The sequence below is a fragment of the Leucoraja erinacea genome, chromosome 13 (genome assembly GCF_028641065.1).
Source record: "Leucoraja erinacea ecotype New England chromosome 13, Leri_hhj_1, whole genome shotgun sequence".
NCBI classification, from domain to species: Eukaryota; Metazoa; Chordata; class Chondrichthyes; order Rajiformes; family Rajidae; genus Leucoraja; species Leucoraja erinaceus.
Window position 1 is genome coordinate 53,289,379 of NC_073389.1, and position 16,915 is coordinate 53,306,293.

General features: G+C 47.2%; 1 protein-coding gene across 1 annotated transcript; it reads left to right on the forward strand.

Moving 5' to 3' along the window:
* Positions 1 to 8,077: 8,077 nt before the first annotated feature.
* lyz (lysozyme) lies at positions 8,078 to 15,086 on the forward strand. Its single transcript, XM_055645245.1, has 4 exons — positions 8,078 to 8,433; positions 8,707 to 8,880; positions 12,930 to 13,008; positions 14,006 to 15,086. The coding sequence occupies exons 1-4, from the start codon at positions 8,250 to 8,252 to the stop codon at positions 14,070 to 14,072; spliced, it is 504 nt and encodes a 167-aa protein (XP_055501220.1). The 5' UTR covers positions 8,078 to 8,249; the 3' UTR covers positions 14,073 to 15,086.
* Positions 15,087 to 16,915: the final 1,829 nt, after the last annotated feature.

The window sequence follows — 16,915 nt, forward strand, 5'->3', positions numbered from 1 at the left end:
TGATCACAATGTTCCAAATAGGGTTCAAAGAATTCACAGAATCAATAAACTCATCAGGAAGGCCAGCTCCATCCTGGGGGCGGAGTTGGAGTTGGATTCACGGGAGGTTGGTCTTGGAGGGGAGGATGTCCGCTCCTCAAACTGTGGAGCATCTTGGACAATACAGCTCACTCCCTCCATGACACACACTGGTCAACCTGAGGAGCACCTTCAACAACAGACTGCTTCCACCAAGATGCAGCACAGAACGCCACAGGAGATCCTGCTTCCATGTGGCTATCAAACTGTACAAATCCTCCACATTATGTCGTGGGATAGACTGACTCCCCCCCCCCCCCCCCCCCCCCCCCCCCCATCTTTGCACATCCCCAATCCTCCACACTTCAATTTCATCTTACATGTATCTTGTTGTGATTTACGAAGGGGAAATCATGCTTGACTAATCTTCTGGAATTTTTCGAGGATGTAACTAGGAAAGTGGACAAGGGAGAGCCAGTGGATGTAGTGTACCTGGACTTTCAGAAAGCCTTTGATAAGGTGCCACATAGGTGACTAGTGAGCAAAATTAGAGCACATGGCATTGGGAGTAGAGAGTCCTGACATGGATAGAAAATTGGTTAGCAGACAGGAAACAAAGAGTAGGGATTAACGGGTCCCTTTCAGAATGGCAGGCAGTGACTAGTGGGGTACCGCAAGGCTCGGTGCTGGGACCTCAGCTATTTACAATCTACATTAATGATATAAAATGAAGGGATTAAAAGTAACATTAGCAAATTTGCAGATTACATAAAGCTGGGTGGCAGTGTCAACTGTGAGGAAGATGCTATGAGGATGCAGGAAGACTTTGACACGTTGGGTGAGTGGGCAGATGCATGGCAGACGCAGTTTAATGTGGATAAATGTGAGGTTATCCACTTTGGTGGCAAGAACAGGAAGGCAGATTATTATTTGAATGGTGTCAAGTTGGGAAAAGGGGAAGTACAACGAGATCTGGGTGTCTTTGTTCTTCAGTCACTGAAAGTAAGCATGCAGGTACAGCAGGCAGTGAAGAAAGTTAATAGCATGTTGGCCATAACAAGAGGAGTTAGGTATAGGAGCAAAGATGTCCTTCTGCAGTTGTACAGGGCCCTAGTGAGACCACATCTGGAGTATTGTGTGCAGTTTTGGTCTCCAAATTTGAGGAAGGACATTCTTGCTATTGAGGGAGTCCAGTGTAGGTTCGCGAGGATAATTCCCGGGATGGCGGGACTGTCATATGGGTTTGTATCCACTGAAATTTAGAAGGATGAGAGGGTATCTCATTGAAACATATAAGATTATTAAGAGATTGGACATGCTGGAGGCAGGAAACATGTTCCCATTGTTGGAGGAGTCCAGAACCAGTGGCCACAGTTTAGGAAATAGGGATAGGCAATTTAGAACAGAGATGAGGAAAAACATTTCACCCAGAGAGTTGTGAATCTGTGGAATTCTCTGCCTCAGAGGGCAGTGGAGGCCAATTCTCTGGATGCTTTCAAAAGAGAGTTAGATTGAGTTCTTAAAGATAGCGGGGTCAAGGTTAAAGGGGATATGGGGAGAAGGCAGGAACGGGGTACTGATTGTGGATGATCAGCCATGATCACAGTGAATGGCTGTGCTGGCTCGAAGGGCCGAATGGCCTACTCCTGCACCTATTCTCTATAGTCTCTTGACTGTTCATAAGGTCATAAGTGATAGGAGTTGAATTAGGCCATTCAGCCCATCAATTCTACTCTGCCAATCAATTATGGCTGATCTATCTCTCCCTCCTAACCCCATTCTCCTGCCTTCTCCCCATAGTCCCTGACACCCGTACTAATCAAGAATAGGTTCAGGAAGGAATTGCAGATGCTGGAAAAATCGGGGAAAGAATGCTGGAGAAACTCCATAGATGCTGCCTCTCCCGCTGAGTTTTTTCCAGCATTTTTTGTCTAAGGAAGAACCTATCTATCTCCACCTTAAAATATCCACTGACTTGGCCTCCATAGCCTTCTGTGGCAAAGAATTCCACAGATTCACCAGTTGGCAAACCAAATTTCCCTCCTGGGATGAATAAAGGTCTATCGTACGGTATCGTATTTTTAGAAGGCATTTTTCGGGCAAATCATCACATCTCAATCCCTTTCTGTAAAACGGCATTGGAATTTGAAGGCCTTCCCGTTTCTTTTACTTAGCGGAGTTTTTCCATAACCTGATTACAGTTCTGATGGCGGGGCGATAAATCCTGGCGTAGAGCGATTGAGAGTCTTGTCAATTTGCTTTAGGGGAGAAACGCGATGCTGTAGAATCGCTGATTGTGGCCACAGTGTCTCTTAATCAATAAAAGAAGCTCGGTTAATGTTGTGGAATTTATGTGGAGCCAACAGAATTGCAGCCAATGATCTGACGTGGCGGAAAATCTCTGGAGAAATGCCACAGTGAATTAAACATCCGGCTGAATGCCTTCCTCCTCACTGCCAAGGCTTGTGCTGCCTCAGCCATTGGACCTGACATGGGCTGAATCCCATATTTCTCCATTCTTTAGTTCAGTGAACAGCGAAAGGCCTGGATAGAGTAGACGGGAAGAGGATGTTTCCATTAGCGGGAAGAGACTGGGAACAGGGGCCATAGCCTCAGAACTAAAGGACCTCCCTTTAGGAATGGGCAGCGCGATGGCGCAGCGGTAGCGTTGCTGCATTACAGCGCAGGAGACCCGGGTTCGATCCCGACTACGGGCTCTTGTCTGTACGGAGTTTGTACGTTCTCCCCGTGGGTTTTCTCCGAGATCTTCGGTTTCCTCCCACGCTCCAAAGACGTACAGGTTTGCAGGTTAATTGGCTCGGTGTATAAATGTAAAATTGTCCCTAGTGTGTGTGCAGGATAGTGCTAATGTGCGGGGATCGCTGGTCGGCGCGGACTCAGTGGGCCAAAGGGCCTGTTTCCGCGCTGTATCTCTAAACTAAACTAAACTAAACGGAGATGAGGAGGGATTTCTTTCGTCAGAGGGTGGTGAATCTGTGGAATTCATCGCCACAGAGACTGTGGAGGCCAAGTCCATGGATATATTTAAGGCGGAGATTGGCCGATCCTTGATCAGTACGGGCGTCAGGGGTTGTGGGGAGAAGTTAGGACAATGGGGTAAGGGTGGGAGAGATAGATCAGCCATAATTGAATGGCAGAATACACTTGATGGGCCGAATGGCCTAATTCTGCTCCTGTAACGTATGAAGAAGAATTTAGGATTCTCAAGAATTATTTTTTTAAATCTATCGCTGCAATTTATTTATATTTCAGTCAAGATTTTTTTTCAGACCCTCCATCCAGATATGAGGAATGACTATTCTCTTGATGTCCTGCAGTGATAACCATCTGGAAAGCATTAAACAGTGTGTAATGGAGAGAAAGATTAGTTGGCAGGTTCAGAAAGGCATAGTGGAGAGTCTTAAGATGAATGATTTTGATTAGAAGGCCTCTCTACTCTGCCCTGCACAGCGATCAATAATTCCTCTCTATCGGAGAACGCTCCAATTTCCGTCTCTCCTGCACTAAATATGCCAAGCTGGGATTCACCTAGGATACTGAAATTAAACAGAACTGAACACAAACTCAGCATAGATGATCACCCGTGTGTAGTAAGGAACTGCAGATGCTGGTTTATACCAAAGGCAGACACAAAATGGTGGAGTAACTCACCGGGACAGGCAGCATCTCTGGAGAGAAGTAATGTGATGTTTCGGGTCAGACAATAGACAATAGGTGCAGGAGTAGGCCATTCGGCCCTTGGAGCCAGCACCACCATTCAATGTGATCATGGCTGATCATCCCCAATCACTACCCCATTCCTGCCTTCTCCCCATCTCCCCTGACTCCGCTATCTTTAAGAGCTCTCTCATGAAAATATCCAGACAACCGGCCTCCACCGCCCTCTACGGCAGCGAATTCCACAGATTCACAACTCTCTGGGTGAAAAAGTGTTTTGCCTCATCTCCGTTCTAAATGGCTTGCCCCTTATTGTTAAACTGTGGCCCCTGGTTCTGGACTACCCCAACATGGGAACATGTTTCCTGCCTCTAGCGTGTCCAAACCCTTAATCTTTATTACTAAAAGTAAGATCTTGACCATTTCCTGTTTTTATGTTCCATGGTTTTTGAAAAAAAGCTGCCACTTACGGCTGTGTTTTTTGGCCATCTTACTCAGAGTCCCCCTCCGCTGCGCAGGACAAGATGGTTTTTCCCATCGATGAAAAATAAAAGAGTTATTAATGGTTAAAAAATGTTGACATTCTCTCTGCTGACCCTGCTGGTGGGAGGGGGAAGGGACTATAAAACCCGGAAGTGTTGTGCCTCACTCAGTCTCTGGAAGATGGAGGAAGCGAGATGGTCACGTCTCTCTGAGCTGTGAATAACATTGAACACATGTCTACTCAACTGTGAGTCCCCTTAATGTGTTTTGAAAATGAAAATGTGGTTCCTTTAAAATGCTGCACTGCAAATGGTTATGGGTGGTGTTAACTGCTTTGAAATGCTGCACTGCAAATGGTTGTTGGTGATGTTAACTGCTTTGAAATGTTGCACTGCAAATGGTTGTTGGTGGTGGTAACTTGACAACTTCCTGTTTGCACTCTATATTGATTTTAGATAAAACGCTGCCACTTACGGCTGTGATTTTTGGCCACCTTACTCAGTCCCCCTCCGCTCATCAGGTGCAGAGGATTCTTCCCATCAATGAAAAGTAAAAGTGTTAATAGTTTTTTTTAAAATGTTGAGAATCACTCTCCTGTCAATCACACCATGAAAGCCACGCCCCTTCCGGTGGAAGGGGGGAGGTATTATAAAACCCGGAAGTGTGGGTGTGGCTCAGTCTCTGCAAGATGGGGGAGGGAGAGGTCACGACTGTCTGAGCAGTGAATCAACTGAACACACTGAATGTCTACTGAACTGTGAGTGTGGTGTTTATGTGGTGTTTTGTGTGGTTTTATGGTGGTTTTATGGTGATTTCACACTGCTTGAAATGGTATGAAAATACATTTGAATGTGGTGGCCTTACACCCTTGCATGAAATGGTATGAAACTGCACTTCAATTTTGTTGTCTTGCACCCTGCTTGAAGTGGCATGAAACTGCACTTGAGTTTGGTGGCCTTGCACCCTGCTTGAAGTGGTATGAAACCGCACTTGAATTCAGTGGCCTTGCACCCTGCTTGAAATGGAATTTCAAGGAATAGCGGTGAGTCAACTGCTCGCCCACCAGCCGTGAGGGAGCTGCCAGCACATCAGGCTTGTGTGACTGAGCTGTCACCCCAAGAATCCATTTGGTCCACAATGTCCATACTAGCCCTCTGAAAACCAGTCCGTTCAGCCCACAATACCCATACTAGCGCTCCAGATAGCGCCCCTCCCCCGCCCCCACTGGCCAATAATATTGGAATTGGTGGAGAGGTGGAATATTGCGTTGGGGGACCAGCGCTCCCGTGTAAACTCCCGTGTAAACTATTAACACTTCATAGCAAGAGGATTTGAGTATAGGAGCAGGGAGGTTCTACTGCAGTTGTACAGGGTCTTGGTGAGACCACACCTGGAGTATTGCGTGCAGTTTTGGTCTCCAAATCTGAGGAATGACATTATTGCCATAGAGGGAGTGCAGAGAAGGTTCACCAGACTGATTCCTAGGATGTCAGGACTGTCTTATGAAGAAAGACTGGATAGACTTGGTTATACTCTCTAGAATTTAGGAGATTGAGAGGGGATCTTATAGAAACTTACAAAATTCTTAAGGGGTTGGACAGGCTAGATGCAGGAAGATTGTTCCTGATGTTGGGGAAGTCCAGGACAAGGGGACACAGCTTAAGGATGGGGGAAATCCTTTAAAACGGAGATGAGGAAAACTTTTTTCACACAGAGAGTGGTGAATCTCTGGAACTCTCTGCCACAGAGGGTAGTTGAGGCCAGTTCATTGGCTATATTTAAGAGGGAGTTAGATGTGGCCCTTGTGGCCAATGGGGATCAGAGGGTATGGAGAGAAGGCAGGTACGGGATACTGATTTGGATGATCAACCATGATCATATTCAATGGCGGTGCAGACTCGAAGGGCCGAATGGCCTACCCCTGCACCTAATTTCTATGTTTCTATGACCCAATTGGTCCCACTTAGTCTAGTAATCTTATATGATTCAATAAGATCGCCTCTCATCCTTCTAAACTCCAGAGTATACAAGCCCAGCCACTCAATTCTCTCAGCATATGACCGTCCCGCCATCCCGGGAATTAACCTTGTAAACCTACGCTGCACTTCCTCAATAGCAAATTCATAAAACGAATAAAACTGATTGTATTGTATTGTAGCAGGAATGTCCTTCCTCAAATTAGTGGACCAAAACTGCACACAATACTCCAGGCGTGGTTTCACTAGGGCCCTGTACAACTGCAGAAGGACCTCTTTGCTCCTATACTCAACTCCTCGTGTCATGAAGGCCAACATGCCATTCGCTTTCTTCATTGCCTGCAATACTTGCAAGCTTACTTGCGTTGGCTGATGAACAAGAACCGCCAGATCCCGTTGGACTTCCCCTTTTACCAACTTGACACCATTTAGATAATAACCTGCCTTCCTGATTTTGCTAACAAAGTAGATAACCTCACATTTATCCACATTAAACTGCATCTGCCATGCATCTGCCCACTCACCCAACCAAAACCCTTCTTCAGACTGGGTAACCTATTCCGTTGAAAGGCCAGTCTGAAGTTGGGTTCCGTTCCGAAACGTCGCCTATTCCTTTTCTCCAAAGATGCTGCCTGACCCGCTGAGGGTTACTCCAGCATTTTGTGTCTCTTGATGATCAAGCATTGCCCATATTCCGATCGATTTATGTGTAGGAAGGAACTACAGATGCAGGTTTACACTGAAGACAGACACAAAATGCTGGAGCAACTCAGCGGGACAGGCAGCATCTCCGGAGAGAAGGAATGCTTTAACGTTTCAGGTCGAGTGGGGAGACACAGATATGGAAGGGTAAGGTGTGAAAACGACAGGATCAAAGCATCTGTAGATCAAGAAAGTGCGGAACTGTTCACTGTTGGCTGAGGGGAAGGTGACAACGAGGCATACAAAGTAAAATTAATCAGGAGGGCAGTGAAACTAGTCAGGGAACTAGGATGGGGGAGGGACAGAGAAAGAGGGAAAGCAAGGGTTACTTGAAGTTAGAGAAGTCACGGTGGCGCAGCGGTAGAGTCGCTGCCTTACAGCGAATGCAGCGCCGGAGACCCGGGTTCGGTCCCCACTACGCGTGCTGTCTGTACGGAGTTTGTACGTTCTCCCCGTGGGTTTCCTCCGAGTTCCCCCCACACTCCAAAGACGTACAGGTTTGTAGGTTAATTGGCTTGGCATAAATGTAAAAATTGTCCCTAGTGGGTGTAGGATAGTGTTCATGTGCGGGGATCGCTGGGCAGCGCGGATCCGGCTGGCCGAAGGGCCTGTTTCCGTGCTGTAACTCTAAACTAAACTAAACTAAAGTCAATGTTCATACCGTTGGGGTGTAAGATGCCCAAGCGAAATATGAGATGCTGTCCCTCCGATTTGCACTGGTATTCAATCTGACAGTGGGGGAGGCCCAGGACAGAAAGACCAGCCTGACAACAGACAATAGGTGCAGGAGTAGGCCATTTGGCCCTTCGAACCAGCACCATCATTCAATGTGACCATGGCTGATCATCCCCAATCAGTACCCCGTTCCTGCCTTCTCCCCATATCCCCTGACTCCGCTATTTTTAAGAGCCCTAGCTAGCTCTCTCTTGAAACTACCCAGAGAATTGGCCTCCACCGCCCTTTAAGGCAGAGAATTCCACAGACTGTGGGAATGGGAGGGGGAGTTAAAGTGTTTAGCAACCGGGAGATCAGGTAGGTAGAGGCGGACTGAGCGGGGGGTGATAGTGGAGGAGGCCCAGGACAGAAAGGGTCAGTGTGGAAATTGAAGGGGTGAATTATTAAATGTTTGGAAAAGCTGGGAGGTGTGGTTAGGCCTGGGCGGATCTTTCCGTTGCTGTGGTAAGTTGTTGCATGAAGTCGCAGAACCAGTTCCACCCTGCGTTCCGGGGCGTTTGAGGAACTTCATGCAGAACTTCAATAAAAGTGAGGAACCTTAACTGTGCCCCAGCTTGCGACATCGCAAAGCAGACGTCCGTCGTCCTGCAGCTGAGTTTAGCTCGTTGTCACGCGCTCCGAGTTACGGTGAAAAACCAAAGCAGAAAACGCTGGAAAATGCTCAGCGGGTCAGGCAGCGTCCGAGGGAAGGGAAGCGGAGGTAGCACTTCAGCTCTGAAGCTCCTGATGCTCGGACTCCTGCTGGTGTGCACCAGTGCCAAAGTCTACAAGAGATGTGAGCTGGCAAAGACCCTGAAGCAGTTTGGCATGGATGGATATTACAAGTACAGCCTGGCGAACTGTGAGTATCGTGTAGGAAGAAACCGCAGATAGAAACATAGAAAATAGGTGCAGGAGTAGAGGCCATTCGGCCCTTCGAGCCTGCACCGCCATTCAATATGATCATGGCTGATCATCCAACTCAGTATCCGGTACCTGCCTTCTCTCCATACCCCCTGATCCCTTTAGCCACAAGGGCCATGATTGAATGTTGACTAGATACTTCCCCTTCATGCTGCAATCTGCACACAAGTGAACTGGTAGAGGTTGATGAGTTTTATTGTTCTCATTCCAGGGGTCTGCATGGCTTACTCGGAAAGCCGCTATAACACCTCGGCAATTAATCACAACACGAAGCAAGGAAAAGTTTGGTCGACGGACTATGGTATTTTTCAGATCAACAGCAAATGGTGGTGTGATAATCAGAAGACCAAAGGTGGAAAAAACATATGTGGGCTCAGATGTGATGGTAAGTAGTTAAGTTTACAGATAGTCCTTACTTTCTCCCTCCTTCCCCTCCCCCTCTCCCACACAGCCTACTGCCTCCGCCTCTTCCTTTCGTCCCCACCCCGACATCAGTCTGAAGAAAGGTCTCGACCCGAAACGTTGCCTACTCATTTTCTCCATAGATGCTGCCTCACCCGCTGAGTTTCTCCAGCATTTTTTGTCTACTTTCGATTTTTTCAGCATCTGCAGTTCCTTCTTAAACAGCATCAAGAGCTCTTGTCCGCACTGGGCCTGTACTCACTGGAGTTGAGAAGGATGAGGGGGGGGACCTCATTGAAACGTAACGAATAGTGAAAGGCTCGGATAGAGTGGATGTGGAGAGGATGTTTCCACTAGTGGGAGAGTCTAAGACTAGAGGTCACAGCCTCAGAATTAAAGAACGTTCCATTAGGAAGGAGATGAGGAGGAATTTCTTTAGTCGGAGGGTGGTGAATCTGTGGAATTCTTTGCCACAGACAGCTGTGGAGGCCACAAGTCAGTGGATAATTTTAGGGCAGAGATAGATAGATTCTTGATTAGTACGGGTGTCAGGGGTTATGGGGAGAAGGCAGGAGACGAAGGATGTCAATGGATATTTTTAAGACAGAAATAGATTCTGGATTAGTACGGGGTCAGAGGTTATGGGGAGAAAGCAGGTGTATGGGGTTAGGAGGGAGGGATAGATCTGCCATGATTGAATGGCGGATTAGACCTGATGGAGTGAATGGCCTAATTCAGCTCCAATCGCTTATGGCCTTATGAGATACAGCGCGGAAACAGGCCCTTCAGTCCAGTGAGTCTGCACCGACCAGCGATCCCCGCACACTAACATTATCCAACACAAAAGGGACAATTTTTACATTCATACCAAGCCAATTAACCTACAAAGCTAAGAACCTGAAGAAGGGTCTCGACCCGAAACGTCACCCATTCCTTCTCTCCACAGATGCTGCCTGTCCTGCTGAGTTACTCCAGCGTTTTGTGTCTATCTTCTTTAATCTAACAAACCTAAACATCTTTGGAGTGTGGGAGGAAACGGTTCTCTGAGAAAACCCACGCAGGACACGGGGAGAACGTGCAAACTCCATTCAGACAGCACTCGTAGTCAGGATCAAACCTTTATCTCTGGCGTTGTGAGCGCTGTAAGGCAGCTATTCATTCTATTGCTGCACCACCATGCCGCCCAAATCAATAATCAACTCAAATCAAAAGTAAATCACTTTAGCACTATAGTCATTGCTTTTTACGAGGCATTTGCCAGGCCTCGAGGGCCTGAGTTATAGAGAGAAGGGGGAATCGAGGACCAGGTAGGTGATGGGGGGGGGGAAGATTTAATAGGAATCTGAGGGGTAATTTCTTCACACAGAGGGTGGTGGGGGTATGGAACGAGCTGCCGGAAGAGTTAGTTTAGGCAGGGGCTACCCCAAAGTTTAAGAAACAGTCAGACAGGTACACGGATAGGACGGGTTTGGAGGGATATGGACCAAATGCGGGCAGGTGGGACTGGTGTAGATGGGACATGTTGGTTAGTGTGGGCAAGTTTAGGCTGAAGGGCCTGTTTTCACACTGTATCACTCCATGGCTATCAGGGAAGTTAAAAAATAGGAACTTGAAATCTGTGATTTCCTAATCAATCAGTTACACTTGCAAATAAAAGCAGAAGTAAGAAGTATACATCGTCTGGTTCAAAGGTTTTATGATTCAATGGGGCGTTTAGTGTCACATATGCACAGATTAGTTTAGTTTAGTTTAGAGATACAGCATGGAAAGAGGCCCTTCGGCCCACCGTATCCGCGCCGACCAGCGATCCCCGCACACCCACACCAGCCTACACACAAGGGACAATTTACATTTACACCGACCCAATTAACCTACAAACCTGCAGGGCTTCGGAATGTGGGAAGAAACCGAAGGTCTCGGAGAAAACCCATGCAGGTCACGGGCAGAACGTACAAACTGACTCACTGTACCTTAATTGGTACACTTGACAATAAAATACCTTTGAATCTTTGAGCCTTTGAAATGATGAGAGCTTCCTGTCGAACCCCCCTTAATACAAAGTGATAAGAGTCACACAGCACAGAAACAGGCCCCTCAGCCCAACGTGCCCACACCGACCAACATGCCCCAACTACGCTAGTCCCACCTGCCTGCATCTGGCCCATATCCCTCTACACCTGTACTATCCATGTACCTGTCCAAAAGTATTGTGTGCAGTTTTGGTCCCCTAATTTGATGAAGGGCATTCTTGCTATTGATGGAGTGCAGTGTAGGTTCACAAGGTTAATTCCCGGGATGGCGGGACTGTCATATGCTGAGAGAATGGAGTGGCTGGGCTTGCATCCTCTGGAATTTAGAAGGATGAGGGGGGATCTTATTGAAACATATAAGATTATTAAGGGTTTGGACACACTAGAGGCAGGAAACATGTTCTCGATGTTGGGGCAGTCCAGAACCAGGGGCCATTTAAGAATAAGGGGTAAGCCATTTAGTCAAGTCGAGTCAAGTTTATTTGTCACACACACATACGAGATGGGCAGTGAAAAGAAAAGTGGCAATGCTCACGGACTTTGTGCAAAAAGACAAACAAACAAACAACCAGACAAACTATTTGGAGATGAGGAAACGCTTTTTCACGCAGAGACTTGTGAGTCTGTGGAGGCCGATTCTCTGGATACTTTCAAGAGAAAATTGTTTTTGTTTTTTTTTTTAATTTAATTTATTAGAAGTAAGTATACAGTGGTACCTTTTTACAGGTTCCCAAAATTATGTTAACATAATACATTATCTGTACAACTTCCTTTTTTATTTTAAAAGAGAGAAATAAGAAAGAAAGAGATAGTAAAGAATAGAGGGAAGTCTAGTGTGTGTGAATAAAAAGAGGGAAAAAGAGATAGTGAAGAAAAGAAATAAGCAAGAAAGGAAAACAGAGTGAGATTATCAAATCGCCATAAGGAGATGATTTTTTATATTCTTGCTCATCTTTCACCCATACCTGAAACTACCTACTGTTGCACCACATGAATTCAAGAAATCAATAAATGGAGACCAACTTGGTCTTGCTTATCTATTAGGAGGAGTCTCATTTCTTCCAAGAGTACTTTGTCCAACATATTACTGATCCACATTTTAAACGTTGGTTATAGTAGCATTTTTCCAAAAAAATTTTTGCTGTTATTAACCCATAATTAAAAAATGAATTTTGGGGTATGTTTAATTTGTTTCCGTCTCCCATTACTCCTAATATAATCATTTCAGCATTAGATTTCATTTTATCTTAAATAGATTTGTGAATATATCAAGAGAAAGTTTGATAGAGCTCTTAAAGATAGCGGAGTCTGGGGATATGGGGAGAAGGCAGGAACGGGGTACTGATTAGGGATAGGTACACAAAATTGCTGGAGAAACTCAGCGGGTGCAGCAGCATCTATGGAGCGAAGGAAATAGGCGACGTTTCGGGCCAAAACCCTTCTTCAGGTTTCGGCCCGAAACGTCGCCTATTTCCTTCGCTCCATAGATGCTGCTGCACCCGCTGAGTTTCTCCAGCAATTTTGTGTACCTTCGATTTTCCAGCATCTGCAGTTCCTTCTTGAACACTACTGATTAGGGATGATCAGCCATGGTCACATTGAATGGCGGTGCTGGCTCGAAGGGCCGAATGGCCTACTCCTGCACCTATTGTCTAAATGAGTTGGCCAGCATATTGGCACAGCTGATAGAGGTACATGGAATTTGGAGATGTTGCTTTACAAAGAAGGGCACAGCGGGATTGGTAGCATCTCTGGAGAACGTGCATAGGTGATTTTTGAGTCGGACCTGCTGACCTGCTGAGTTACTCCATAGTTTGGAAGGTGGGTCGGAGCTGTGGGATTAGTTCATTAATGATAGGAGCGGAATTAGGCCATTCGGCCCATCAAGTCTACTCCGCCATTCATTCATGGCTGCTCTATCTCTCCCTCCGAACCCCATTCTCCTGCCTTCTCCCCAGAACCCCTGACACCCGTACTGATCAAACTTCATTCATCATTGCAGATCTTTTGAACGACTACTTGGGCGATGACTGCAACTGTGCAAAGGTTATCGTCACAGAGAGCAAAGGAATGAAAGCCTGGTACGTTGAACGCCTTCAGGTCTCGTTTCGGTTACAGGTCAAAAAGGCTTTTGGCACATTGGCCTTCATCAGTCAGAGTATTGAGTATAGAAGTAGGGAGGTCATATTGCAGTTGTACAAGACGTCGATGAGAATGTATTTAAAGTATTGTGTTCAGTTCTGGGCACCGTGTTATCGGAAAGATGTTGTCAAGCTGGAAAGGGCGCAGAGAAGATTTACGAGGATGTTGCCAGGACTAGAGGGTCTGGGCTATAGGGAGAGGTTGGGGAGTCTGGGTCTTTATTCCTTGGAGCGCAGGAGGATGAGGGGTGATCTTATACAGATGTATAAAATCATGAGAGGAATAGATCGGGTAGATGCACCGATCTTGCCCAGAGTAGGGGAATTGAGGACCGGAGGACATAGGTTCAAGGTGAATGGGAAAAGATTTAACCATGAGGGGTAACCTTTTCACACAAAGGGTGGTGGGTGTATGGAACAAGCTGCCAGAGGAGGTAGTTGAGGCAGGGACTATCCCAACCTTTAAGAAACAGTTAGACAGGTACATGTACAGGTTTTTGGAGGGATATGGACCAAACGCGGGCAGGTGGGAGGTAGCTGAGACAGTTACAACATTTAAAAGACATCTGGGCAGGTGCATGGCTAGGGAACGTTTAGAGGGACGTGGGAAATCTGAGGCGGGGAAACATTGAAGAATTGGACTTTAATCCTTGGTCTTGTGATAGTTTTCTTGTTCTCTGTACGATCGGTGGTGAATCTGTGGAATTCTTTGCCACAGACGGCTGTGGAGGCCAAGTCAGTGGATATATTGAATGCAGAGATAGGTAGATTCTTGATTAGTACGGGTGCCATGGGGTTATGGGGAGAAGGCAGGAGAATGGCGTTAGGAGGGAGAGATAGATCAGCCATGATTGAATGGTGGAGTAGACTTGATGGGCCGAATGGCCTAATTCTGCTCATATTACATGATCTTCTGATCTCTTCTTTTCTCTTGCAGGGTGGGCTGGAATAAGAACTGCAAGGACAAAGACGTTGAGCACTTTGTTGATGGGTGTGGTGTGTGAAAAGAGAAATGATTCAGCATTCGTGTTCAACACCCCCCTCGCGCCCGCTTCTCATCCCAGCTTGCTTCAGATACAGCGCAATGGCATCTTTACCACTACTACCTATATTCTCCTTAGGCCCCCTTTGGTCGTGGCTGACCATGGGTGTCTCCAGGGCGCTAGTCCCTATGTGGAGGACGCCTGTGCGTGACTTTGTTTAACGTGGGGAGACTGGTGCACAGACAGCCACCCCACGGTCCTTGACAGATCTGGGTCAGGATCCAGTGGCATGGAGTCCAAGACGACCGGAGACCCTTTTCTGCCGCAGCCTTCATCCGCCTTCCCAGCCGTTGTGACGTTAGCTCCACTAAGGTCAGCCATCGTCCTCCGCCTGTTCCACCGTTGAGGTCTTGGTTGGATTGCTCTTTGTCAGAGACCTCCCCCTCGACCTTACCGCCATGGGTGGCCCCACCAGGAGCATCACAGCTCCAGACGGCATCGCTCTCAGGATCTCAGGTCCACACGAGCTTCTCCACCACGACAAGGTGATGATCCATGGAAAATAAGTTCCCAAACATAGAAACATAGAAATTAGGTGCAGGAGTAGGCCATTCGGCCCTTCGAGCCTGCACCGCCATTCAATATGATCATGGCTGATCATCCAACTCAGTATCCCGTACCTGCCTTCTCTCCATACCCCCCTGATCCCCTTAGCCACAAGGGCCACATCTAACTCCCTCTTAAATATATACATTGATCCAATAATTGTACCCCCCCTGTGGTAGCTCGTACCAGATACGAACAACCCTCTGAGTGAAAAAGTTGCCTTGAGGTCTCTCTTAAATCTCTCCTCTCTCATCTTTAGCCTGTACCCTCTAGTTGTAGAACCCTCTACTTAAGGACCATGCACATGAAATACATAGAGTACATTTATTTTTGCCACAGTCCGCAGCTTAAATGGCGAGAGCGTCATATCCGAGTGATTACATTGAAATAAAAATTATAAAAAAATGAATAAATAAAGCGATAATTAACTTACAATGTTTTTGTCTGTCGTTGTTTTCTCATTATCTTCCCTGAGGTGTAAAGATGCCACTTGATTGGGTGACAATGGACAACAATGTCACCCAAAGGTAGACACAAAATGCTGGAGTAACTCAGCGGGACAGGCAGCATCTCCGGAGAGAAGGAATGGGTGTGACGTTTCGGGTCGAGACCCTTCTTCAGACCCGAGAGGTCACCCGTTCCTTCTCGCCTGCCCCGAGATGCCGCCTGCCCCGCTGAGTTACCCTAACATTTGGTGTGTCCATCTTTGGTTTAAAGTAGCGTCAGCAGTTCCTTCCTACACGACAATGTCACCCACACTGACTCTCTTCACCTCTCCTGTCACGGGCGGAAGGGATGGTGGGGTCCTGGTGCAAGGCCAACTGAAGATCAATGGGCGGCACAGTGGCGCAGCTGGTAGAGCCGCTGCCTCACAGCGCCAGAGACCCAGGTTCGATCCTGACCTCTGGCGCTATGCTATCCATGTGCATCGAGCCACAGTGGCGCAGCGGTAGCAGTAGATCCTGACTACGGGTGCTGTCTGTGTGGGGTTTGTACGTTCTCACTGGGACCACGTGTGTTTCCTCCGGGTGCTCGGGTTTTCTCCTACGCTCCAAAGACGTGCGGGTTTGTAGGTTAATTGGCTTCTGTAAATTGCCCCGTAGTAAGATGGAAAACTGGAACAACGTGGAGATAATGTGAATGGGTGATCAATTGGCAGCATAGGCTCTTTACTTTAGCTTTTAGAGATACAGCGTGCGAATAGGCCCTTCGGCCCATCGAGTCCGTGCCAACCAGAGATCACCCTGTACACTAACACTATCCTACACACACTTGAGACTATTGTACATGTTACCAAATTAACCTACACTCCTGAATGTCTTTGGAGTGTGGGAGGAAACCAGAGCACCCGGAGAAAACCCACGCGGTCCCAGGGAGAACGTGCAAACTCTGCACAGACAGCAGTCCGTAGTCAGGATCGAACCGGGGTCCACTGCTACCACTGCGCCACCGTGCCACCCCAATGGGTGGAGCTGACTCGATGGGCCGAAGGGTATGTTTCCATGCTGTATCTCTCAATCAATTTCTGGAGGAAGGAACTGCAGATGCTGGTTTAAACCAAAGATAGACGCAAAAAGCTGGAGTAACTCAGCGGGACAGGCGGCATCTCTGGAGAAAAGGAATGGGTGACGTTTTGGATCGAGACCCAAAACGCCACCCATTCCTTCTCTCCAGAGATGCTGCCTGACCCGCTGAGTTACTCCAGTTTTTTGTGTCTATCTTCAATCCATAAACCTGTTCTGTCCCTTTAGCAAAAGTAAAAGCTAGAACAGGAACTCGCCTGCCATCTACTGGATAAGCAGTATGAGTGCAGACCATAGAGAAGCTCCATTGTGTAGGAACAAGGAACTGCAGATGCTGGTTCAATTCCTGTTGTTCATCATTCCTGAACCCGACTGAATTGAGTCTGAAGAAGGGCCTCGACCCAAAACATCACCCATTCCTTCTCTCCAGAGATGCTGCCTGTCCCGCTGAGTTACTCCAGCTTTTTGTGTCCATCTTTGATTTATACCAACACCTGCAGTTCCTTCCGACACATTCCTGAATCCTGGGCGTCTCACGCTCGTAAATCACGCACCACTGATTGGGAAGCGGTCAAACCCTTGTTGATACAATACAAGAGAATTAAGCCAAAAGCCAGCAGACCCTTGGACAAACGTTAGACACCAAAGCCTGGAGTAACTCAGCAGGTCAGGCAGTATCTCTGGAGGTCCACAGAAATGCTGGAGAAACTCAGCGGGAGCAGCAGCATCTATGGA

Bases quoted from the DNA above. Each gene is read 5' to 3' on its own strand.
- lyz (XM_055645245.1), top strand. From the start codon at position 8,250: ATGCTCAGCGGGTCAGGCAGCGTCCGAGGGAAGGGAAGCGGAGGTAGC. The intron at 8,434-8,706 runs GTGAGTATCGTG...TTCTCATTCCAG, and splicing joins CAAGTACAGCCTGGCGAACT to GGGTCTGCATGGCTTACTCG. The intron at 13,009-14,005 runs GTACGTTGAACG...TTTCTCTTGCAG, and splicing joins AGCAAAGGAATGAAAGCCTG to GGTGGGCTGGAATAAGAACT.